This window comes from Mycteria americana, chromosome 4 (genome assembly GCF_035582795.1).
Source record: "Mycteria americana isolate JAX WOST 10 ecotype Jacksonville Zoo and Gardens chromosome 4, USCA_MyAme_1.0, whole genome shotgun sequence".
Lineage (NCBI taxonomy): Eukaryota > Metazoa > Chordata > Aves > Ciconiiformes > Ciconiidae > Mycteria > Mycteria americana.
The window spans coordinates 20,359,724-20,386,715 of NC_134368.1; the positions used below are offsets into that span (position 1 = coordinate 20,359,724).

Genomic DNA, 26,992 nt, shown 5'->3' on the forward strand with positions numbered 1-26,992 from the left:
CCTGAATTAAGCTGCAATGCTGAGAAGAGAGAAGGACAGGGACAAGGAATACCAGCCAGTCTGCCTGCCCCTGCTTCCGGCCCTCTCCCCTGTTAAGATATGCATAAGCAGTATTTTATCATTCAGAACACGAATATTTAAAGTTTAAAAGCAAAAAGCATACATACCTAAATTGCAGAATACCAAGTATCTCAAATCCAACAACCCAACATATAAGGTTTAACTAAAACCGAGAGCAAGAGCGCACTTCATTTGATCATCTCAGGCTTTCTGTACCATAATTCAGTCAAGCTCCTTGAACAGCCTTAAGAGCTAACATACTTTTTCTCAGTTTTAAGTATTTCAAAAGGCCTTGCACAAAGCAGTTGTCTCCAAAAATTGAAAAGGTCAAACAAAAAATTCGGTTAGATTACACTGTGATTTAAAGTTTGCTTTTATATCTAGACTGCATTTCAGTAAACAGCCATTCAGTCACTACTATCGTCTAAATTAAGAGATGCTAAGAACATATCTATATTTGAAAAAAAAAAAAAAAAAAAAAAAAAAGTTCTGTGTTTTGCAGGAGGGTGGAATAAACACCTTGAAGAATACACCATCTCAGGAAATTAAAATTTAAGTAATATTGCCAAAGCAGAGAAATTGAACAAGTCAGCTCTATTTTCCTTCCTTATTCATCAGTTAAGTAAGTTCTCTTACTGAAGACACTGGGATTTATCACAGTTCTTTCTCAAAGAAGAGAATAACTCCAGGGATGGACCCAAGGCAAAAGGCTACACTTTTCAATTATATTAAATGATGCAAGAGATTAACCTTTTGGGGTATACTGAAAGTCTTCTCTATCTCAAATTCCTGTTTATTCCTAATCAGCTCCAACAGAACAATTTCGGCATGTTCAGTAATTGAAGAAAAACTCTTACTTCTGGCCATTTTGGCAAAGATTACTTAGGTTTGGGCAACAAGCAACTCGAAGATAGCTGCTGGTGGCATCCTTAAAATGCACAGGTCATGGCAACGACCATAAAAGAATTCAAAGTCAGTAAGGAATCCAATGGAAAAGACTAGACAATAATTACAACCAACCAAAATAGAAAACAAAGGCTTAAATTTTACTACCTTTTATAACAGCTTTGGCATTACAAATCATTCTCCATATTGTAGTGACATCATTTAGTTAAGAAATGGAGACTTATTATTATGACCATCGCCATAGTATCTGAATACTAGAAGAGACAGAAGATTATTTGGGTATCAGAGATTCATCCAGCCTAGAGAATATGCATACACTTGTATTCAGAGCCTCAGCAGCCACTTCAAGAAATTAACAGAAGTGTCACCATTCAACCTTTATCAAAAGGGTGATATTCTGAACAACCAGAATTGGTGGCAATGGAGGTGATTAAAAGAAAGAAGAAAAAATTAAAAAAGAATAAGCACAGTTTTTAAAAGCCAGAAATTATATACAGGTATTTTAGAGACTGTAAATTAATTCAAAGAACAGGTATAGATTCTGCAATGGTAATGTAAATTATTTACCGTCTTTTCTCCTGTATAGAAGAAACGCCAGCAGAAAGGACAAAAATCTTCCTTAGAAAAATCACAACAGCCTTTGTGAATTGCTGCAATCCAAGTAGTGACCTTAGTGCAACATTACATGCACCCTAGCAAGCTAACAAAAACATCACTTTGGATCATATCTGGCCAACTCTGATCATGGACAGCGCAAGTTATGGATCTGCTGGGAAGGGAGGAAGGGATAAGGGGATACAATACATGTAAACTTACCTAAGTCTCTGAAATTTCTGTGCGGACAAATTAAAACAAAGTCTGATCAACACAGACTGGGGAAAAACAAGTACAAAGATGAGCTACTTCTATGCTCCTACTTCTTATCAATACATAATGAGCCTTCAGAGAATGAAGCCAAAAAGAAAACAGGCAGATGAGGACAACTAACGAATCAGCTGGCACAGCTGGCATAAGACATGCAGGCCCACAAATACCTTGCATAATACACCCAAACCTCAGCTTCCAGAATGCAGACGGTCAGGTTTCCAGAAACACTGACACCGGAGTGCCAAAACATCATTTCCAAAACAATTTTATCAACACTGAAATTTTAGTATTAAGTTTCCACATCAAAGATGCCACTTTGAAAGGGATATCTGTCTCTGTCTTTATAGACAGTTTTCTAAAAGTTGTATTTTTCCAAAGCATTTTAAAGTGTGGTCAGCTCAGTTTTGACTGAATGTATCACCTTACAGACTGAGTGCCACATGGCCTTAGAATAATTTAAACTCTGCGGTCCTGACAGATGTTGTATGACACAACCTCCAAGACAAATATTTTCACTGACAAATGGCATGTGCCATTCCTTTCCTCACTATTCACACCTAGTGCTAAAGAATTAGAAAAAGAGAAGCCAGAGTGAAGCACTAGGACTTAAATGAAAAACAAGTTTTTCAGGAGAGCTTTAATTACTATGTTTTTAAATAAATATAATTTCTAAGCTACGTATAGATCTTCAGGAACTTCTGTAGCCATCAAATGGAAAAAAGTGACAGTTTCAGTGTCTAACACTACTTCAAAGGTTATTGGATTAACGCAAGATTATTTGCCTTCTCTCCCAGTTCTTCTCTCCACTTCCTCTATTTTTTATCCATCTCTTTCCCTTTTGTTACTGTCCCTTTATTTCTACTGCATTTACTTTTCATTCATCTCCCTCCACAGCATTTTATCATCATTTACCGTGATCTTCTCAAAAGAATACTAGCAATGCCAGACAGTCATATAGTCTATGCTACCTTTACAACAAATTTAGGTATCTACAGAAACATTTTACTAATAAAACTAATATATTATTCATCTAATGATTTTGAAAGCTTTCTACTAAACCAGACATAAAAGGTGGGCAATTTAAAACTCTCAGCTTTCTGCCATAATTTCACATACACAAAACCACCACAAATGTGCAGTGTCACTAAGAGAAGAGCTTCATGGGGAACAGTGTCCCTTACCCTCTTTCCTCTCCCATTCACAATACTCCTTGTGTGAGTACAAGTTTCTTTACAGCCCAGTGGTGAATGAGATAGGGGAACTGATTCCAGCTGTGACTACACTTCCCTTATTCCCTATTTTCGCTAAGCGAATGTTAACCTGGACCATTCTCAACCATGAACTGTTTCCTCCCAATACCTGCATGAGATGAGCTGATGAGGCACTCTCCACTTTCCATGAAGCCAGAGAGGACATCCGTCCAGCAAGGCTCAACAGGTGACTAATGACATGAAATTCTCATCATGCAAACAAAGGCTACGTAAGTTTGGCTGCATTCTTAAATTTCTTATGAGCCTAAGCTTGAATATCTTTCACAGTTTACCCAACTGCTAGCAGAAATGCAAATTTGGACTGTATTAACACTCTTATTTCATCACTGTTTATAATTAGGTGCTCAAAATTTATCACATATACATGAGAGTAGACAGCTGTGAGGGAAAGATGGTTCATTTACATTTAAGTACTGTAATTTCATTTCAGGAAAAAAAAGCCAGACCATGAGATTATAAAAGAATCCTTCTCTTCATGCATATTAATTCTGTTTTGAAAGCATTCATTTCTTTAAACCAACAATAACTTTCAGTTACAATGAGTTTTTATATCATAATTTCATTAGCTTACAGGTAGTCTAATATTTTTTTCTTATTACATCTTAGTAATTCTCTAAATTCAGCATGACAATTACAGTTTTAAGATTAATTACACCCAGTAACAGTTTTCAAAAGGATAATTCTTATATTTAAGAAAGAATTCTATCAACTACCAGCATAAAATTATTCTAAACACAACAGTTGAAGGCTTTACTGAAGCAGAAGCACTAGGTTACATTTTAACATGCAAACTGTATTTTAAATTTAATCACAGATTGTAACATATTCAGGGATATTATCCGAGTAAGACTTAAAATAATATCCAAATTTAAAAAAAAAGATTCCATGACGAAGACAGTTTTTGCCTAATTTTTATAGACTCATGCTAAACTACTATTACTGAGCCAAAGGCACCGAAGACAAACGTCCTCCTCTGCTACACTTTTCTATCCCATCTCTGAAGGGATAAAAATCTAGATGCCAGTTTTGAAACAGCTTCCAAGCTAAAATGACTAACCCGTTCCAACTAAAAAACTATAAAATCAAATTCACCTAGGATCATTTACAGCCATCTGCTCAGAACCATTTTCTCACTAGTCAAAGCCTTATTTCCATATGGTCTCAAAGGTGAAAAATTACTCTTTATTATTACTCTACCTAAACTACAAATGGAAGTCTGTTATAGTAAAACCAGACATAGTGAACTTTTTGATAAGCTGAACATTTCCTGAAATCTTATTTCTTTCTACTGAATTCCAGAGGGGGTAAATCCTATTACACTGAACAGTCACTGAACAGCACAGGTTAATTTAATGGAAAACACTTTGAAATAAGCCTTTACCATCTGTTTTCACCTCTAATGGCAAATCAAAGAAGAACGATTCACACTTGTATCATTAAAAAAAAAATGCATAAGTGATTTAAATAGATGTGTTCTTTGATGAATACAGCATGCATCTGTTTGACTTTCTTCACCTTTTATCTTAAGCAGGAAGTTCTCATTTTCTAATGTAATGCTCATCCCTACAGTTGAAACCACCACAGTGTAAAAAGAGGATATGCACAAAGTTTCTTATATAAATAATTCCTTACAATGTGAAAGTGAAGCTCTTCAGTAGTTCCAAATTGTCTCTGTGCAGCAAGCGATCTTAACACTACTTCCCTCACTAATAGTTCCTCATACTCAGACACCAGCTACCCTTCTTCTCAAATTGTCCAACTGATGAACATGAAGACGAACTCAGAACAAATGCTCTCAGCCAGGAGTTTACCTGAATTTTTGCTACAACTGGAGAAGGCCTTCTGCACTTGAAAGTTTGTCTTCTCTCCCAAAAACTATGTCCCAGCAACATGCTTTAACTTACTTTTCATTTCTTAAAATAAAAGATCTATGCTCTTAGATTAGCTGTATAGAAAGAAGATGACTTTGAAGAACTCTAATGTACACAGGGAAAGGAAGAAAAGTTTATAAATGTAAACAAAAGATGAAGCAGAAGATCAACATAGCCAAGCAGCATAAGAAAAGTGAAAATAAATGAGTGGGTAAAAGCAGTTATTACAACATTAAGAAGCCCTACAAACCGTAGTGAAAACATATGCTATGACATATACTAATTCTCAGTAGGAGTTACTGCAGGGAGGTACAACACAGAGTAGTTATAAAGGGAATTACCTTACATACAGAGAATCTATACAGAAGCTATCTGTTACAGCTGGCACCTCCAGGAGTAACGTGTTGTTAGAGTGACCAGCAGCAGAAAGATCAGAAAAGGGAAAACAGGTGAAGAGGTAAGAACAAAAGATAAAATACTCTGCAATATCCAACACAATGGAACATCAGAGCTACCACTACAGTCCCAACAATCATTAAAAGGAAGCACCATTCATACTATTTACTCTAATACTCATGGGGCGAGGGAACAAACAACCTATATTACATGTTTCTTATGTAGTGTTTTTGTCATATAGCAGCAGGAGGGTTTTAAAAACAGAATGATAACCTGGTGGAAACCCTCCCATCAGCATGCAGTCCAACTCTAACTTACAGATCACCTACAAAGTTTTACTCTATTCCAATAATTTCATTTATATATTTCATATATCATAGCTTACTTTCCATCTCTTCCAAATATGTAAGTTAACAGGCTCAAAGTTTATCATTTCATGGTGTATTTGTGTGCACTTCTTTCAATGCATACTAATTTAGAACAGTTAAAAATCTATTACGTGCCATTTACAAATGAACATCCACATAGGTGCCTTTAAAGCATAATACCTTTGTTAAAAATAAAATTAAATGGACTTTTCTTTTCTCTGAAAAAAAAATTGAGGTTACCAACCTGAAATCCCCTTTATTGTTCACAACCCTCTCTGGAGGGCAGTACTGCGCAGAACTTTCTAGCACCACAATGTCTACTGTCCTTGTGTTATTCCCACGCCTGGTTTGTACATGACAACCCCAGTTTCCTGTGGAGCCAGCCTGAATGTTTGAGATTGTCAGTGCACTGGAAAGATAAAACAAACAAATAAAACCAATAAAACCCAACAGTCTTGCAATAAAATTGATATAAGCTTTTACCAAAAGATGAATAAAGTACAGAAAGACAATGGAAGAAACAACCAATTACGTACAACTATGGGTGATCTTACAAAACCAGAGCTATCTATGAATCAATGTACTGTAATTAACTGTAATTAACAGAGAAATATTTACTATTCTTCTAGCTCTCAATTTTGCCAAGGTAGGAAAGAAAAAGAACAGTCACGGGAAAATGTTCTTTGACTTCAGAAAGAAGAGATGAGAAGTCCAAATTCCCCAACTGTTATCATTGCTCTTCAACAGAAATTTTTATAGTTGTTCCAGAAAGGCCAAACTAAAATAACTTCCCAAATGCATAATTTGTGATAAAGTCAGAAGCCCTATTTACTAATACAATTACAAGATATATAACCACTCTGTAGATGCTGAATGAGTCAAAAATCTGCTGCAGGCAGAATAAATTATACTGCTAGATCTCTGCTGAAGAACTTCAATATTATTAACTGTGGTGTCCTCAAAAGGAAGAGGAAAGAATCCATGAGTAGCCCACTTAAATGCCTTGTTTTCATAATTTTAATGTTCCAAGAGAACAAATGTAACCTATCACAAACGTATTTTACATTAACTGCATTGGGTAATCCTTGGAGATAATTAAAACCCAACAGCAGCAGTCCTGGGCAATCTGCTCTAGCTAAACCCCTGTTTTAAGCAGGTGGGTTAGACTAATCAAATCTTTAGACCTCCCTCCTCAAACTTGATAGTTAGCAACAGTGACCAAACCCAGGTAATTTAAGAGATGTGTGAAGTTACAGACTACTTCCCTGCTTGGGAAGTTTCTGTCTATGTATGTTCACTCAGCAAGGATATGAGAGGGCCTTACTGGTTATGGAAATAGTCAATAAATCAGAACAGAAAGTGAGTGGGAAATACATTTTCTCTTTATGGATTCACCTTGCAATCAGTGAGCAGTTATGAATCATGTTTTTTTCAACAAAAATACCCTGGGACTCATCAGTTTCCACTATCTTTCCATCCTGATACCACAAGACTTGCATGTCTTGATCAATATACGAAGCCATACATTGGAAGGGTAGACTATCTCCCTCAAAGACAACCTGACGGTGAGATGGAGTCATATAGAAAGATGGTAATTCAAGCGGTGGTTCTAGAATTCAAGAAATAAAAGCACAATTAATAGCAAGAATCTGTTATATACATAATTTTTGAAAGAGGAGAAAAATACACTGAGTATCAATTATTGATATAAGCTCCTTGTAAGCTGCATCTTCCAAGATTTATATAAAACCTACATTTGATGCATCAGATACTGAAAAACACAAATTCTCATGATATTCTTTTTTAAAATGTGTATTCCTTTAATGTAATACATTTCAAAAATCTTTTGCTAGCCCACATCCAAAAGAGTGAAAAATATAAACTTGAATGAAAAATATATTTATGCATTTTATTTCTTTACAATTTTTCACTATTAATATTTCAAAATCATAAACACATATCTTTTATTATTTTGACAGACATAATAACTCTAATACAACAAAGAAGTTAAGCAAGTTGGTCATGGTTTCATCACAACAAGGCTAATCAACAACAGAATCACCATGTAGGAAAGTAAGTCATGAAATGAAGACCATTTAACTTCAGAAACTTGGGCTTGGAATAATTTGTGCACCTGAAGTCAGATAGCTAGACTTCAGAAAAAATTATCAGTTTCTGATTCCTCTTGTGAATTTTAGGTAAAAATCCCTGAAAAACATGGATTAGCAGGAAAAAGGAGTTTATCTCCAGAGAGTGCTACTCATCCTGAGTTTCTAGAGACTAACATCCACTATCACCAATTTAGTTATTACTTACTTCCAAAACAAACAACACTGAATCATTACTAAAGATCAGCCTTCAAAAAAGAATCACGAGTGCTGAATTTCAGGGAAAAAAAACATAGCAAAAAAGTCTGTTCACTAATATTAACAGAATACGAAATGCGTTAGAAAATAAGTATCAGTTGTCAGGAGTGCTTACCACAGGTGAGAAGTTCCTGCTTAACACCAGTCACCGTCTGCGACTGAAGTGACTTGGGATAGGCACATTTAGTTTCACGTACAGTTATATTTCTTTCTTTTAACCACTGATGCATCCACAGTATGTTGCAATCACAAAGAAGATAATCAGTCTGAAATTCTCTGCAACACAAAATAGGTATTCACAGTGACAAAATGCAACACTCAAAGTTCTGAAAGCTTGACATCAACAGCTGTACAATGCCTCTCATTGTTACAGACACACAGACAACAAGCAGTCAAACCCCAGAATACAGCGGAGTTGCCTACCACTACATATTGGAAGATACTCTAATCCTCTGCAAGCTGTGGTCTGAGAACAAAAGTATACACTCCCAGAGGGAAGGAATCCTCTCCATACACATGAGGAGCAGCTAATACCTGCACATGAAAAAATTTCTAGTAATTTCTTACTTCTTTTACGTTTACCTTATTTAAGTGAGCAATAACAAGGAATTGCTTGAATATGCATCACCATAACTTAAGAACACACTTCATTGCCTCAACTTAGCAATCAAATGCTTTAACAGTAAAATCAACAGAAATACAGAAATAGCCTCTCACTTATTTCTCTTTTCACTATTCACGCAATTTTAATGATAGTTTTACTCTGCTTTATATGAAAATCATATAAAGCTTTTCATTGATTCATAAAGTCTTCTCTGTATAATTAATACTTTCTACTAAAAAGACATACCAAATCCCCCCCATAGGTGTCTGTCTGTTGTAGTGAGCTAAATTAAGAGAAGATAAGTATTTGATCCGTTTAGAAACAGTTAAAAATGTATCAAAACATATCTCTGTCTACACTGTTTTTTACCTCTAGTGAAAACATAATTTATTGTTCTTTTTGCAAATGTCTAGAGGATAACACAACATCACAGGCAGAACACTTCAAACACTAAATCGACATTCCTGTGAAACTCCATTTGGTCTTTGTTCACAGGAATTCCTCCAGACACACACATTTTTAATACCAATGGTTATATTCAGGTTCTCTTGTCAGACCTGTGATGTTCTTGGACAGCAACCTCTATGTACACAATTAAAATACCAGGAATAACAACTTATGAACAATAAAAGAAGCTGGAGGAGGGAAAGAAACATTTGCCTTTATAAACAAGAAATTAACTTGGTGTCAAAGCCAGAAGTCAGAGCTTTTGAGAAAGCCCCAGTACAGTTAAGCCAACTGTCATGACTACCAGGGAAAAATGCAAGCTAATCATCAGCACTGATAATTTTTTTCATTTATTTCTTTCTTACACATGTTTACAACTGTCATGAAATTAAAGGAGAGAAAAATAACATGAGGTTGAGATGTACCCACTGTTACATGTAACAAAACTATACTGTTCTTCAAGGACTAAGACCTTTCTTAAAAGTATTTGTTCCCTTTGTTAAAAAAGGTGTAAAACACTATTTATTTAATATAAAGTAATAAATGATGCATACAGAATAAAACTTTCAGAAGCCCAGATGCCAGTATAGTTTTGTTCTCTCAGAACTATGTAACAAATACTGAGCATCTTTTGAAGGAAGTTAAATAAATACCCAAATATCTGTACATACATTTCCCATGCAGTTATTCAGATAAAGAAACCATTGTTATGAGGTTTAAAAATAAAAATGCAAAACTGTAGTAAAAACAAGTGTATACAAAATGTTTTTTGTTAAGAACACAAGTGATCATACATATTAAGATTAGATGCAGTAAGTACTTACAGAGACTTTAGTGAACCAAGATGATCAAATGTTCCCTGTGTAAGTGTAGAAAACAGATTTCCAGAAAGATTCCTAAGAAATAAAAGTATCATGATTGGAACTCATGCTCAAGCAACTGACATTTGAAATAAAAAAAAATTCCTCTTCAAGATAACATTATTTTAAATCCTACAAGATACTATTATGACACTCTGTCATAGTTCACAAGACTGTAAGAATAATAATCAGGTCTTATAGCCTAGCAAAAATCCCAAAATAAACTGTTCACCAATACTTCTTTTTTAGCTGAAGAATGTTAAGACTGGGAACATGGATGGAAAGCAACAACTAGCACATGTTGAGTACACATTTCAAGAAGTTTAAAATTAACTTCCCTGTTCACAGGGAATTGATGTGTTGCTATTAACGTGCTGTAAGAAGCATGCCTGATCTAGCAGAATATTTTTTTAAAATATTATACATCCTGCTTCCTCTACATCAGTGAAAACACTGCGTAAGAAGCAAACAACCAGGGCAAAGAAACATTTCATAATCTTACATGTTATTTTCTTAACATAAATGAAGAACTACAAAACGTGCAAGAAAGCCAGCAGAACAACCATACTGATGCCATGGCAGAAGGTACAGATATTAAAACATTCTATAAACCCGAAATATTTTTCTAGGGAAAATATTTTGTACAGTCTGCTACTTCCCCCCCCTCCTACCCTCCCCCCCGCTATACCTGCTAAGAAACTGGAAAATGGTTGCAAAGCAGACAGAGCACCGAGTAGCATGGTTTTGGTTGCCCCCCGCCTCCCCCCCCCCCCCTTTTTTTTAAGCTTGCTACTGAGTAACAAGCCACAAACATAGCCACACTGTATCTCTTCCAAGCACACACTAAAACTACTCCTATTGAAACAAAGAATGTCAACTTACATAAGACTAAAACTTAAGAATTGAAATTATATACAACAAAATTATACTTACAATCTAATAAGATTTACAAGTCCTCTAAATATATCTGCATTCAGGCAGCCTATTCTGTTATTAGTTAAGTCTCTATAAATAGGAAAAAGCAAAAATCAGAACAAACTGTTTTATTTCCGAATGACATACAGTCTGCAAACAGAAGTATTTCAACTAAAATTTATGAGTAAGATTGCACCATATATACATTTAGTCTTTTTCAGCAAAACCCAAAAGGCACTGTTATATGGGTGTACACACATGCACACAAAGTTCTTATTCCATTTCTAAAGTAATAATGGTTTGCCCATATACAGTTAAATGAGCCTAGCCTACCAGTAAATCCCCTTAGAACAGGCTTGGCTTACATCGCTACAAAGTAAATTCTCGTATTTGTACAGTATATTCATCACGTGCTACATCACTTAATTTTTTGACCTGCCAGAGACACCTATACTAATGCATTTATTGTACATAAATAGGACAACTTCTATATTTGTACTTACATAACTATTTAAATATTATATACTTTACAATGCATGTCTTCAGTTGCCAAAAGTTCTTAAAGGAATAAAAATTAAGCTTACAAGTAGTAATGGTCCAGAATTGGTCCTTCAGCTTTATTTTTAAGGTTTTTCAAAAGTGCAATTACGAACAAGCGAGCCAGATCATCTGATCAGTGACAAATGAACACACATACTACAAAAATTTAAGAAGGAAAGCTGTATGCTGACTAAAGGCGGGGGGACGAGGGGGGCGGGGCAGGGAGGGTGGCAGTGAAACCACTAAGACTTAAAAGCTGTCCCAAATATTCCAAAAATATGAAGTGTTTTAAAAAACAAAAAAAAAAAAAAAAGGGGCCATCATGCTGAGGTCTTGTTTTTCAAGTTTCATCTGGGACAGAATTTTTACAGCTAAGGTATAAATAAAAAAAAAAAGTGTTAATGGGAATGTTGGCACAACCTTCAGTAAAGCACCATTAACAGCGCTCTAACTTCAGTGTAGTATTAATAGTGAGGGACTATGTTCCACTATGACCTTGGGGGGGAGGGGGAATCATGAGTTTAACATTTAACAAAACTAGACTTGATGGCATCAAAGCTCTGAATGAACGTTCACCCAGTGATGTTTAAAGTCACCAAATTACAAAAAGGGCGGAATAATACAAGACTGTCAGTAAGAATAAGTGAGACTGCCAAGCCACAAGCAGGGGATGTTCTTCAGTCATAAGACTGAAAGCAGACTTTTATACATTCATATATGTGTGTGTGTATAAATTTAGACAGCATATACATATTCAACTTTTAATATGTAATAGTTTTGCTGTCTACATTTCCAGAACCTAAGACTTACTCTACTCTCAGGGATTTTTTGTTTTGTTTAAACTGACTAGCTAGGTATACTACTTACAGTCTTTTCAGAGATGAAAGCCCCAGAAAAGCTCCTGGATCTATAGTACTAATAAGGTTGTTCTTAAGATCCCTGTGGAGAAAAATTAAGACATCACATTTATCACAAACTACACCTTGAAACAGATACACATGCACGAAGATACAATTAACTTGTCTCCACTTGTATGAAAACTGCCCCAAAACCCCATACAACACATTTCTACTTTCTCTAACATAGTATCTTTCAGAATTTGAAAATCTGTGTTTTAACTAGAAAGAGGAATATAAGCAGTGTGTGTATTTCTTTAAATATTCTATCAGTTCCTATCACATGAAAGGGTGTAGAGTCAAAGACACTTTGTCACAGTGTCCAAATAGATTACAGCTGCTCAGGGTGTAACATTTGCTCATTACACAGTGCAATACTGTTCAGCACTGTGTTGTCTTCTTCAGCCTACACAATTTAAAATACTTTAGTAATGCCCAACATCTACCAAAAGAACCAAAACAAGATCCTAAAAATACACCAAAGACACAGCATTGAAATTTTCCACAATGTTACTGGCACAAAAGCAAAGCCCTGGCTGAGAATGCCAAATAAAGCTGGTGAAAAAACTCAGAGCACAGATTTTTAAATCTTAAGTTTCCAGAATACGAGATTTTAAGGAGAAATGTAAAGTAACTATGTCATTAAACTGCTTTATTAATTGTACAAGTGATACAGGAGTTTTACCTCCTAACTTGTGATATTTTGCAGATACAGCTTAATTTGAAAGGTCACAGACAGCATCTGCCAGCCTCTACACAGTTTTGAGCAAACTTTATCACTGCATGAATGCTAAAATTATTTCTACCTCCTTATTCATCCAAGATTTTTACTATACTATTATCTGAAACTTCACAGGCATTTATTACTATACGGAAAATTTATCATTCCTTAGTAATATGTGTACATTCTGCATTTTAAAAGAAAATCAGTAATTTCAATTAAAAGCAATGTTTTAGTAAGCAGAGGTAGAAAAAACATCTCCTCTATCTACCACAGCATTAATAATTCTGCCCGAAAGAGAACAGTACAAGAGGATTACATCTACCATCACACAGATACGCGTGAGCGAAAACATAAATTCATCCCAAGATTTCACAATAGCATTTCCTGCAGCCAGATTAACAAATCATGGTACAAAAGACAGTGTCATGGCACATGGATCACACTTCAACACTGTACCTAATAAACATTTTCAATACTTGAAATACTTTAAATTTACCTGGCAGTACAGTAAATTAATTTTCAATAAAACTATGACATATACACACTTCTCTTAACTTTAGTTTCTCGCTCTGTACAGTGGCAGGGATTGCCAACTACTTCCAAAGCAGTATCAGGAGCCTCAAGAACTGTAATGTTTTTAAGCCTCTTTCAGCAGGCTTATAAACCCAGTACTGAGACCGTGACAAATCTGAGAATACTAGATGTTAATCACCACTTATTTATTGGGACAGGGAAGAAAAATGATACTTAATGTTCATATTTTAAATTTCAGTTTAAAAGCATGTAACTCCCACTTAAACTTAAAATCTCACTGTGCAAAACACTCAGGGAGAAAAACCTTGACAACATGCCTTGGAAATCCACCAGTCTGGATCATCAGTGATCTTTAATTTCATTACTTAAATTCAAAGCATACTCCCTGATACACCTCTTTCTTAAACCTATTGCTTCAGTGGAAAAAAACAGTATCATTTTAAAATTAAAAGCAAGAGTTTTACTACTTCCACAACCTGTTTATACATTGTGTCAGATTAGTTGATAAAAACTGACTAGTATATTCTTTATGTAATTTTTTGCCTTTTTCCCCACCCTTCATAGGTCTTAATACCAGTTCCAGAAGGATAATTACACTAGAATTAATAAATTCTTTTTAAAAAGAAATGCCAACAATTTTCATGTTTTCATAAAAGTCATTCAATGTATATTCTGTATGTTATAAATAAGATAGCAAAGCATTAATGAACCACCATACTTAAGTAATTTTTAAAAAACACCCTGAACGCCCAAAGTGTTAGAATTTTCTCGACCTGCAACTACAACAGTTGAGGAGTCTCTGTTTGGGGCTTTTTCCCCGCTCCCAGTGGCAGTCATTAGTAAGCACTAGCTATGTATTCATCTATCAAAAAGTATTAGCAGATGAAAACTGAAATATAAGAGATATTTAAAGACCTCAAAATTAACACATTGCTGACATGTCTGGCAGCTCTTCAGAAACAGTAAAAGATGTTGATACACAGGCTGGTGCAACCGCCAGGACTCCAATATCTAGGACAGTTTCTAAATGAAGACATTACAGTTGTGGTTAAACCAACAGACTGATAGGATTCTCACATAAAAGGGAGGTGGGGCAGACAATCTCATTAGAGAGTTGTGTTTGGCTTTAAAGTTTTTGTTGTTTTTAACACTTACAGATACATTTATACAAACTACTCAGTTATAGCAACAGGAATTTACTCATCTCAGCTGCTGATTTTATTCTTTTTTTTTTTTTTTTGGCAAAGCTCAACCAACAGGATATAGTTATAGATATTTATTTGTCCAAATAAAAGAAACTCTGTCCAAAAGAAATCCATTAGAAGACAGTTTCAGTTAGGGCAATATTACAACTTCCCCATGTAGTCCAGCTTCTGGATCAAAGCACAACTAAATCAGATCAACTGCCCTGCTGTTATGTCCAGTGAAGTCCTGAAAACCTCAAAGGATGCCAATTTCACCATGTATTTAACCATTCTCATTATGAAGAATTTTATGTCCAATTGGAAAAGCTCTTTTTCAAATCCATGATTAAGTGGGCAAATAGCAACTTACCAACAGGCAAAAATATTTTTAAGACCCTGACAACTGCCCCTAATGTTATCTTGTTAAGATAAGAAAAATATCTTAATGAAAAAAATACTTAAATGTAACTATGGTTTGCCATGTAAAAAACAAAATCCTTTCATTTTATTAGAATTTATAACAAAATGTTTCAGTGGCCAGTTGTCTATGACTTAAAAGCGCACATATACATACTCAAAAATGACATATGTATGAATACATATTACTTATAATTTACTGCTTTCTGTCTCAGCACAATGAAGATTGTCTTAATTATTCCTAAAGCATCCTGCAGGCACAAACAAACAATGCATATATATACACATACTGACATGTATACATTATTTAGTGCTCTCAACTACCATTGGATAAACTATCTTTTCTTCCTGAGCAGAACTTGAAAATGAACATCGGACAAGAAACACATTAGCTACCATGGAGTCTTACTATATGAAATGCCTTTTCAAAAAGGAAATGGGGGAAGAAGACAAAGAAATTACAAAAATAGGTTAAACATTACATAAAGTCAGCCTATCCCTCCCACAGCTCTGTGGGGTGTAGATTTTATGCAAGCAGATCCAATAAATGCTTATGACTCATTAAACAATTTTTATGTTTCCTCATCATTCACTGTCTATGATTTAAATTCTACCCTATACATACATAGGCTTTCTCCCTAAAATACAGCAGGCCATATTTATTGTGAGTTTTCACCATCAGTGTACCAAATATTTAGGGTACCACCAAAACTGTTGGTAACTGTAAGAACTTCAAAAAGTTCTTACATATGCTTTTGACATCCCCTTGCGTCTAAAGAAATCGACAGCAACTTGGATCATTGTGTTTTGCTTACCCCATCATATCACCCGTGACATGCATCAATGAACTACAATAGTCAAAATTTCTTGAAGACGTAATACAAAAAAAGTTAAAAAAAAAAAATATTGAGACTACCACACTTCTGCAGATTAAATGAAAGCTAGAACCTAGACCAGAAAATCTTGTTTCCTTCAAATAATTTCTATACTTCCAACAGTTCAGAATACTCCAAAGCATTCGATTTCACAGCACAGATTTTTCAGCGGAGACTAGAAGCATATTTCCCTCCCCTCACCACTCATCTTTCAGAAATTACCCAAGAAGCAGGTGAGGATGGGGAAAAATATTTTGTTAGCCTAACATTCTCAGACTTCTCTTGAAACAGTCACAGCTAACAGAGATGGAGCTTCCAGAACCAAAACGAGAACTAAAGTTAGAGCAGAAAACAAATTCCTGAATATTCATAAAACTATTTCTCTGCTCAGTAATATTCAAACAAGAAATACTGACATTTTCTAATCACTTTTAAAGACTTCCAAAAAAAATGTTCAGGTCCACCACTGGGAGAACTCAGGTCCATCTTTTCACGTGCTCTGCTGCGCTACCACAAGAGGCATTAATATCAGAAATTGTTACTGTCTGAAAAAAAGTATTAGATGCTCCTGTTTTTAAGGCATCCATATATCTGTAGATTGGTGCTGTAAAAACAGGAGAAAAATAATGAGACTGTCTACAAATAACACTCCCTTCACACTGCATATTTTCCCTTTTCAACGGTATATTAGTATATCTTAAAAATACATTGGTAAACCCTTGTCATTATTTACAGTTCAATAAATATCAAACCCTCTTTTGCTATTTAAATACCTTACTGAATTCCATGCCTGTCTCTTCCTCGTCTGTCCCTCATGTACAATGGTACTTTATAAATTTTATACTTTATAAATGCATAAAGTAATCTTCCTTATCCTTGGAAAAATCAACAGACAGCATTAGCTAGCTTCCAGATGGAAGACAGCAGTTTGCTTCTAAGTTGCTGGACTTTCAATAATGCTATATAAAGTCAAGTATCTACTAGATGAAAAATTATCTGTCACAAATTAGTTGTGCAGGAAGTGACTTCAACATGTAAACTGCAGGAAATTCAAAGCAAAACATAGCAGTAAAGTCAGGGGAGATTAAAACATTTAACATCTTTTTGTACAGACACTTTAATTACCATTTATGGCAGTAAAAATCTTTGACCTGCTTACTGTTGTTCAGCTGTTATTTGCATTAATTTTTTCCTGTAAGAGTAGATGTAGACACAGCATAGTCATTTTCCACTATAATTAACAAACATTTCACCCCCCAGTAAAACAAAACACTTATTTTGGTAATCTTATCACCCTGTTTACAAAATAATGCATTAGCAAATTCTACATTTTCATTAATTAACATATGTGCACAAAATTATTAACAAACAGATTTGAAATTCCTACTTGGGGCCAGCATTTTTAATGAACTTCCCCCATAGTTTTGGGGCACACAAGCAAGAAATAAAACAATCTCTCCCTTTCCATAGTAACAGTGAGGAATGGGGATGAAGTCAAGAGATAACATGTTTGAGCAAAACGGTAACCTAAAGGGAAACAATTTGCCAGCTGTAGATACCATATGCCCAAGCTTATCTAAAGAACTGAAAAAATAACAGAAACCATTTAAAAATATGTACGTTTTCATTAAGATGTCCAAGAACTAAACAGGAGAAAACAAGTTTAGTGTGTTAACAGACTAAACTAGTGTGTTGTGAGTCTGTATTTCAGGATTCAAAATATTTATTAAAATGCAATGAAAAACAATTATTATGCAGGTACATGTTCCTGACATTTGCCTTTTTTTTTTTTTTTAAAGGCTTTGGTTAAATATATCCATACATCTAAACTCTATCCAAAAACCATTAAGGAGAAACAGCAAAAATATTTGCTATAAAGTATAACATTACAAAGAATGAACAAACAAGCATTAAATGTATACAGAATCTCTCTCCCGGTAAGCAGTAATGTTAAGTGACAAAGTTACTGTCTGAATTAACTATTTAAATGCTGACTGAATTTATTTCTTTCATCTCTGCTTCATCTCTTAAATTAAAAGTGGGGAAAAGGGTGTATCTACAAAGAAAACAAACCCTCATAAGGAAACAAGGGGGAGTATGAGTAGTAAGAAAAAAGAAAAATAGCAAGAAACTGTCAAAAAAGTGCAATTTTAAAGGCATGCAAGTTATCATAGTGAACACTAAGGAATATAATTTAAAACTGCTTGAACATAACGTTACTGTTTAAAATAGTTACCATGGTTTTCAATTTTTTTTCCTTTTACTATTGACTATTCATTTAAGTTTGAAAAATTATATTACAAGAGTAGCTTCTGTCCAAGGTCACAAGAGCATTTAAAGCAGAAAAGTTTACTTTTACTGTGGTTAAATAGATTTTTGTGTGTGTGCGCAAGTTTTTTTTTTTTTTAAAAAAGTCATGACTAGTGTATTATGCTAGTTATCCCTTCCTTTATAATGAAGGCACCTGACCATTAACAATCATTTGTTGATGTATTAACTCCTACACCAGTGCATATAAAGTGTGTTATCTCATTCACGAGACCACTATACCATCTAAAATACTGCTATCCCAGATCACTTTAAATGCTCAAAACATGATGCCTTACTGCTTTCTTTTCCTTTTCATGAAAGAAGATATTAAAATAACCTAAAAAATCCTTACAAATGACAGGATTTAAATGGAAGAATGCTGGGTTCTTATAATTTTAAAGAAAATTAAGATTTGGATTCATAGAGCAAATGTAAATGATCATCTCAAACTAATTAGTTTCAAGTATTTCCTGTCTGAAAATTGTAATGAGTTACAACAAATAACAACTGTCAGCAGATGCCTTTATTACCTAGAGCAAGGATGCCAAAATAATGTGTAAAGATCTAGAATGCCATCACTGCTGAATACCTTGCTTCTTTGGCACAATGGGTTATTTCTATAATAAAGTTCATCTGCCAGTGCAGAAGACAAATTTTTCTTCTGGCATGTGGGAGATGGAATGGTGGAAGTGTTTGAATTTATTTAGGCCAGGTGACCAGGATTGCAGCCTTCAAGTTTTAGAGGAAGAATAAAACACTTATAATCCCCTGAAGCCAAAAGTCCTTTGGAACTCTTCCTAGATGTTGCGAGATGATTATGAAACTGGCTACTTTCCCAGTCAAATGGCCTAGAAAAATCCTTATCTCTAAAGTTTCTGCTTGCTCCCAGGTAGATCAACCTGCCAATCCTGACCTTCTACCAGCAGGGGAAAAAAAGCTGACTGTAACAGAAGCTACAATGCTTCTTCTTATCCCATAGGTGATACATCATCTGAAAGGGAAAGTGAAAACAAGAAGCAAAAGGTGTCAAAGAAGTTACTCCCATCAGACTCACTCCCATTTTTCCCCCCATACATTCAGTATATACCAAAGTTGTACAGTAAGCAGCAAAACTGTTAAAATAAATTTCAACAACTTAAAATGCATCTATCTAGCCTCTTTTAGAGGCGCCAATACATTTGCTTCCCCTACAAATATACTTTACAATTTTTCGATAAAGGGCTTGACACTTCATAAGAAAAAAAATTAAAGAAATAATTTTCTTTACAACATAAGTTTTCATATTATGAGACCAACAACAACAAAGCAGATGCAGTCATGACGGCATTCCAGTGAACTTCCCACTGAAACTGCCCTAATCTCACCTGCAGATTATCCCTAATCTCACCTGAGATTATGCCCTAATCTCACCTGCAGGTGAGATTATCCCTTTATGCTGTTACATGACATTCATATTCATGAAGAGAATGCTTAACTACATTAACTCTTCAATCACAAAAAGAATACATCAAAATAAAGTAAGAACACATCTCAAATAAAACATTTTTTTCTCAGAATTATTAATGAAACATAAACAGTATATCACTTAATTTTTAAAGTGAAAACAGCTTTTAAAGAAGTGCTTACAATCTTTCAAGAAGGTTTAATCCAGAGAAGGAACCATTCTTCAACTCTGTTATTTTATTGTTACTCAGAATCCTGTAAACAAAAACAGACAAGAACAATATTTTATAAATTTGGTAACAAAATTATTTGCTGCAGCTTACATTTCTGGTGTAAATCTCTTTAACAGCCTTTATATCAAACTACAACGCCTAGCTCATTATCTGAGGTGTATATAACAGCACTACTTAAATATTATGAAGGAAAAAAAGAAGTTTTTCTGTGTTATGTGCCCTAAGTACCATGCAAGCTTACATAATTAACATATGAAAGAAAGTATACCCATATAGGATAATCATAATAAAACACTAGAATTGGCATAATAGAAAATGAAGTATTAAACAACCAATCTACACATTCAACGTTCTGTTCTTCCATACCCATTTTGGTTTTCAAAACCACACAGCGTATCATCTGTTTCCCATTTCCTCTGCTGCCACCCTCAGCCACTCACCCACGCTCACTTCTCCCATGTTGTGCCACCTTTCCCAGACATCCTTCGCACATTCATCCTTCTCATCAATGCAATCTTCTTAAAACATCTGCAAATAAGCTCAGCAAGCACTCCTTTACTTCTACCTATCCTTTCTTCTCTTAAAGGAACACACAACCACAAGTTCCCTCTCCCACAGGAGTAACTGGATCAGGCCCAGCTAGCCAAGTACCCTATTCTCCAATCACAGCCACCTGCAGATGCAAATTATCCTCAAGTTAGGAAATCCCTTGTATAGCTGGATGCTTCCTTACTTAGAAGGACCTGCTTTCTATACAGCTACATATTTCTCTGTCACAAAAAAGCCTATATTCCTTTTGAATCACATAGAATTTTGGCATTCACAACATTCCTTATGAAAAGTTTGCAGTACAAAGCTCTTGTTGCATAAAGAATGCCTCATCTCACTCATTCTGAACACATCTCCTGCTAGTTTTATTTGATGGTCCCCACTTCTTACACTGAAACAAGCAGTAATCAATCCCTACCTACCCTCTCTTTACCACATGTAACTATGTAGAAACCTAGATGGTCTCTTGCCAGATGGAAAATTCATATTTTACTTAATTACTCTTCACACACAAGTCATTTTGTGCCACCTTAATCATTTCTGAGCTCTTTCCAGCTTTATTGCACTCAAAAAATTCTGAGATAAGACCACCAGAACCAAAATAGTATTCAACACACAGACAAGTTACAAATCTACATAGTGGGATAATGATGTTCTGTTTTGTTTCCTACTGTTTTCCTAGCAATTCCTAACATCTGATCTGCCTTTACCACTTGTACTAAAAATTGAAGATTTCTGGCCAGCTTAGTGCCCACCACCTTATATGTGAAGACAGAATTGTCATCATCCCCAATACAATTTTCATTTTTCTACAATATGCTGCTTCTGCCGTTTTATTGCCCAATTATTAGTTTCATAAATTTCTTCCAAAATTCTTCACTTTACCCTCATCCCTATTACATGAAGCAGCTCAAACTCTGTCAATTCCCTACTCACACTGTTTTACAGGTCATTGAGAAATATGTTGTGCATTACAGGTCTCTAAGACTCCACTCCACTGAGAAGGCTAACCATTTACTTCTACATCCACTTCTTATCCTTCAGCAAGTCAGCTGTTCATACAATGATTTTCCTTTTTAGCCCGACATACTATTTTCATCAAATGCCTTTGGCAAGGGACCAAGAGATGCCTTTTGGAAAAGCATCTACGTCTCTTTATATCAACTGGATCATCCTTGTAAATATTTTGCTGAGTCTGAAGAACTCCAAAGGTTTCTGGGGAAGAGCTTCCCACTACAGGAGATGCAAATTTTCTAAAGTACATCTCTCTCTCTCTTTATCCAGGTATCCAATACATTCATTATAAATTCTACTGATTTGTTCAACACAAACATCAGACATGGAGCCATGTAGTTCCCCTAAACTCCCGATGCACTTATAAAAATCAGCATTTGCTATCCATCCATTTCTCAAAAATCAAGTTCATTCTAAGCAAGACTTCAGACATTCATCATTTGACTTCTTCATCCCTGAGTTCTTCTAAAAGCTCTCCAGTGCACACCATCTTGTCCTGGAAATTTATTCACTCCGTCAGTTTGTTCCACAACTTCTGCTACAGTCACTTCAATTTCAGACAGGTCCTCTATCAAATGCATCCTGCAGATCCAACATGTCTGTGCACTTTTTCACTTACACCAATTACATCTTCAGGCTGGATAACTACTTCCACACTTACAACTGCCACTAGGAGATTTCTTTCCACTCTACTACATCTTTCAGATATCCTTTACAGTAGCCATAAACCAAACACACACACATGCACCCCTCTTTCCTCCAATGCATAAAATTTATTATCCAATGACAAGGATTAGTACTCCAAAACACATCATGAATAAGATAAAACTAAAATACAGAAATACCAATCTATGAAAACAGCATCATTTTGACACAATCATATATTACGCTAAGCAGTTTTCTCAAATATTCCCTCAAGCCTCTGTGGTTTAGAAAAAACACAGGGCAGGCAATTTTTTGTCTCAAAGCTCTGGCTTTGAGTCAATCTCTCTCAATCTCACACACACAGAATCAAGACAGCTGAACAAATTATTTGAAAATCTTTCCATTTCCAGTCTGACAGACAGAAGGTTTGAAAATTCTTGAAATTAAGATTAAATCATTCAACCAAGGTAACAGTTCTGATGCTAAAAGGAGGAGATCCCATTCCTTCTCTCCTTACAGTCATACTGTGTATTTCTGCAGCTCATCACAAGTCATCCCTGGTGTCCGCTGCTCCACGAGCAAACATTAAACTACACATTTACCCAAGGCATCTTCCAAAAGATGAATTTATGTGTCAACCACAAAAGCATGATCAACATAGTACACTACACAGTCAGCTAATCCCAGGTGAAGACTGGTCACAGGAATGGTGGAAAGGATAAGGAAAAAAATACTTAAGAGTATACCAAGAATTTGCTGTCATATGTGCCTATAAAGCCTGTAACATCCACTAGAGTGTCAGCTAAGAAAATTTGCTCTTGTGAAAATACAGTTCTAGAGTCAGATACATTAAGCTACCTTACAGGAAGGAAAGAAGGAAAATTGCCCCTTGGCTGCAGCTGTGATAACCTAGATCACTGAACAAATGAAAGAGTATTTTTTAAAAACAGATGTACAAATCAAGGAAGCCTGGGTACTCTTCAGAAATCTACATGTATTTCAAGGAATCTTTGCTTCAAGAAAAGGCCCAAGGTGTAACAGAAAACCAGAATACAACTTTGCAAGACTGCAAGTTTGGTAAATATCATCATCATCATCATCTACAACTTGGAATGCCTGAAAAACCAGTAAAATTTAACTGAAGCATTAAAATCACCCATCCTAAAGTCTCTGAAACTGCTTTCACTTCTACTCAAAGAGAAAAAGGTTTCAACCTAAATAGTAAGTATTATTTGTAGAAATGGTAGGTACAGGATTCATTCTGCAAAGCAAATCTATTCAGAGGGAAGTACACCTTTATTTCAACATTCTTCTTGGTTTCAGAAATGTATGCGGGAAGAAAAATAATTTATAAAGAAACGAACGAAGGAGCTTATAAAAACCTAATTAATAGTTAATACAAATTGAACATAAGGCATAACAGCAGAAAAAAAAAAACCACAGACCAATTTCAGACTTATGGATAAAATTGGAAAAAAAAACCAAAACATGAGGTTCAGAAAACATCCAAGTCAACACAAGCAAACAAGCAAACTACAATCTTTGGTAGTGCAGAAATAATTTGTATATTAGTTATAACTCACTTCATCTTAACATTTATTGATTTTACCCGTACTTTTTCCAGAAAAAGGATCTATTCAAAATGGAGCAGAAACCACTTCAAAAGTAGCTATAACTGACTGAACTAAATTTAAACTAAATAAAAATTACAGTTGTACCAAAAAAAAAATAGTTTTCTGACATTGCCTATAAAATAATAGGCCTAAAGTAGAAGCCTTTGAATATCTGTGCACTAAGTAAATTTCTCTCTGGAGTGTGATGTACAAATTATAGTCAGCCTGATTTAGTATTTTCTCTGCAGAGGCTGTTAGTTGCTCAACCATAAAGGTTTAGTACAATAAATGATAGATTTTACAACACTCCATATAACCCAAGCCATTTCATCACACTTAAAAATGTTGTAAGTGTAATCTTTAAAAAAACATGCAGTTTAAAACTTGCTATTAATATATTTAGTCTATACATTATCTGAAGTGTTAAGGGATGTGGCATAAGAACACAAAACACAATAAAGCATTCACCTCAAAGTAGACGTTTTATAATCACTTTCACAATTTCTGTGCATTAATGTACAGTGAAATGATGGACTATTATGTACCACTTAGACACAGAAAATTATTTTTGATCAATAATAATTCTAAGTTACTAGTTTAAGATCATAATTTTTCCTAAGAGGCATGTAATTCTGAAAATACGCAAACTTCCATCATTAAGAAGTTTAAAGGGAAAATGGTAGAGAGCTACAGATCTCCACTCATCCCCATCTTGTTCAACTCTTCTTTAACAAGTGACTTTGCAACATAAATGATGTACCTGAAGATTCCATGAAGGGGTTTCCATAGCCCAATGTCATTGTTGCTCCATATGTCTTACAAGCTCCAGATCAGATTTTTTTTTTTTTTTTTTTTTTTGCTTTTAAATGACCAACAATACCTGCTTGGAACAAATGCATTTTGCTTGTCCAACCCTTACATAACAGAAAATAAAATGTGGAACTACCGCATGCAAACACACTCACAGCCACAGGAATTAACACAAAAAACTTGGAAAAGGCAGCTGAAAAGTAGGTTCTAGAAAACATTGTGGACAATGTTTCAAGTCACCTTAAAGCAACACATTTCCCCCTCCTTTGACTGAGCAGAATGGTTGTAGAGACAAAGAGGTGATCTGAAATAGCACACCTCAAGAAGCACCCCCCCCCCCGCCAAAAAAAACCAAAACCAAAAACCAGCCCAGCTTTTCACTCATTCCAAGAACATTGCTGAAATGTTCCTTTGTTGAATATAGCTTGGATCCGAAAGCCCTGTTTCCATTTTGCTCCATAAAGTGGCAGAAGAATTTGGCAAAACTCTGCAAAGAAACTCAACTTTGGCTTTAACTTATTGGCGAGACCTTTAGCAATAGCTGCCCAGTTGCTAGCATGCAAAACATAACTATGCAGTCAAACCCAAAGCCTGTCCTTTGTACTACAAAGCGTTTTAGCAACAGATACTAAAGGTGATGTAATCATTCTTTTCTTTTTGATACGGCAGGAAAAAAAAAATCAAGGCTTGATATGTTTTTAACATTAGAATAAGGTGATAAGCACTAAGTGAAAAAAGTTTTATTCTATGAAACAATTTTGGCTTGTCAGCTATAAAACCACCATCACTAAGACAGCAGTCAACTACACAGGAATTTACAATGCATCTCCGAACTTCACAAATGAATCCTTTCATAGGATACTATTAAAGTACACACACATCCATTAACACCATTACAAAATGGTCAAAATGGCCTCCAAGAAGCCTGCACTAGCAGATAGTGTAACTTTTAGCTGAATGCTGAAGCAGCTTCCAGAACACCTTTTAAGAGACTCAGTAGAGAGCCAGGAAATAGAAAACAAATCAGATCATTTCATGATGATGGCTGTATACTCTAAGGATTGGGAAAGCAGCCACCAGCAAGAATTGGACTAAAATAACCATCTGTACAACCAAGAAAAATGCTTTCTGCTGAAAGCTGTGAACATGCAAAAAGAAATACATTTTTCAAAGTTTATCTTGTAGAAGCTGTGATTTAACAAGGATATAAACCCAATATTTTTCAACAGTTAATATTTTGCCTTCTAGTGAGTTACTGGTGTCAGAAGGAAAGAAACGTAAGTAATGGACTGAGCAGACATGAACAGTACTTGCTTAAAAGTAACCCTGAAATGAAAACACTCCACAAGCTATATACAGAGAAAGAATTACGAATCTTTCCAAAGTCCCTAACAAAAGGAGACAGCATTTTCCAATTTAACAAAAACATTATAATTGAGAAAGCTTACCAATGAAATATTTGCAAAATAGAAGTTTGCAACAGATAAAAGATTTCCTGTGCTATTTCATTATTATGCACATTAAACAATATTACGATTGTAAACTAACACACTCAGAAGTAATGAAATTACAGAATTAAAACTGTGTCTATTTATATTGCTTCATTTTTAACTGGGAATGTGCTATTTTTTTTCCTACACAATCCCTGCATCATTCAAGCAAGGATGCTCATTTTGTGCACTACTATTCAAGATATTTTTTCATGATATTCAGTATGTGGCCACACGCCTTATTTATTGCTTTTCTTTAAGGACAAACCGTTCTTTAAGGACAGAAATTCCTTATTTCTAGTGAAATATAGTGCCAATCACTGGAGTACCTCAGTGAATTTTCTATGTAAAAGTACTAAATAAAAATCATCTTAGAAAAAGGACAGAACCGAGGGGCAAAAGAGAATGCCTAAGAGAAAATTAAGAGGACACAGCAACGTCCAATTTCTTCTAACACTAACTCAGATTTGACATTTCTAAAGCTAACCAAAAGGACTGGTAACCTAACCCTTGTGACCATTACATTCTGGGAAGCTTCCTCCAAGTTCTCTCTCCCCCCTCCTTTTCTTATCTGTAGCATCTGCATTAGTTTGAGACGATGATCCACTTTTTCTGTAGTAACCCTCCTGTCTTACTCCCTGCCCTTCTGCTCCCTCCTGAGTTTCCGACTTCTTATCAGTACATCACCAGATGTACTCTTTTTAGGATTCTCACTGACTTGCAGTTCAGTGCAAGTTTACCCTACCCCTCCAACCTCCACACATACATGCAAGAGAGTAACTCG

General features: G+C 35.1%; 1 protein-coding gene across 3 annotated transcripts in view; it reads right to left on the reverse strand.

Moving 5' to 3' along the window:
* The window catches only part of ADGRA3 (adhesion G protein-coupled receptor A3), a 59,118-nt gene that overhangs the window by 23,333 nt on the left and 8,793 nt on the right, over positions 1-26,992 (reverse strand). The window contains exons 1-8 of one of the 3 annotated variants that reach the window (XM_075499853.1): positions 16,880-17,018; positions 16,042-16,092; positions 12,339-12,410; positions 10,950-11,021; positions 9,981-10,052; positions 8,221-8,381; positions 7,135-7,348; positions 5,984-6,148 (exon numbers count right to left, since the gene is read on the reverse strand). In XM_075499853.1, the coding sequence (XP_075355968.1) occupies positions 5,984-6,148; positions 7,135-7,348; positions 8,221-8,381; positions 9,981-10,052; positions 10,950-11,021; positions 12,339-12,410; positions 16,042-16,092; positions 16,880-16,917 (845 nt within the window). In that variant the 5' untranslated portion in view covers positions 16,918-17,018. Of the gene's footprint in view, positions 1-5,983; positions 6,149-7,134; positions 7,349-8,220; positions 8,382-9,980; positions 10,053-10,949; positions 11,022-12,338; positions 12,411-16,041; positions 16,093-16,874; positions 17,019-20,037; positions 20,110-26,992 lie in introns of those variants that run through there. The other 2 variants (XM_075499852.1, XM_075499854.1) reach the window with 2 other exon arrangements.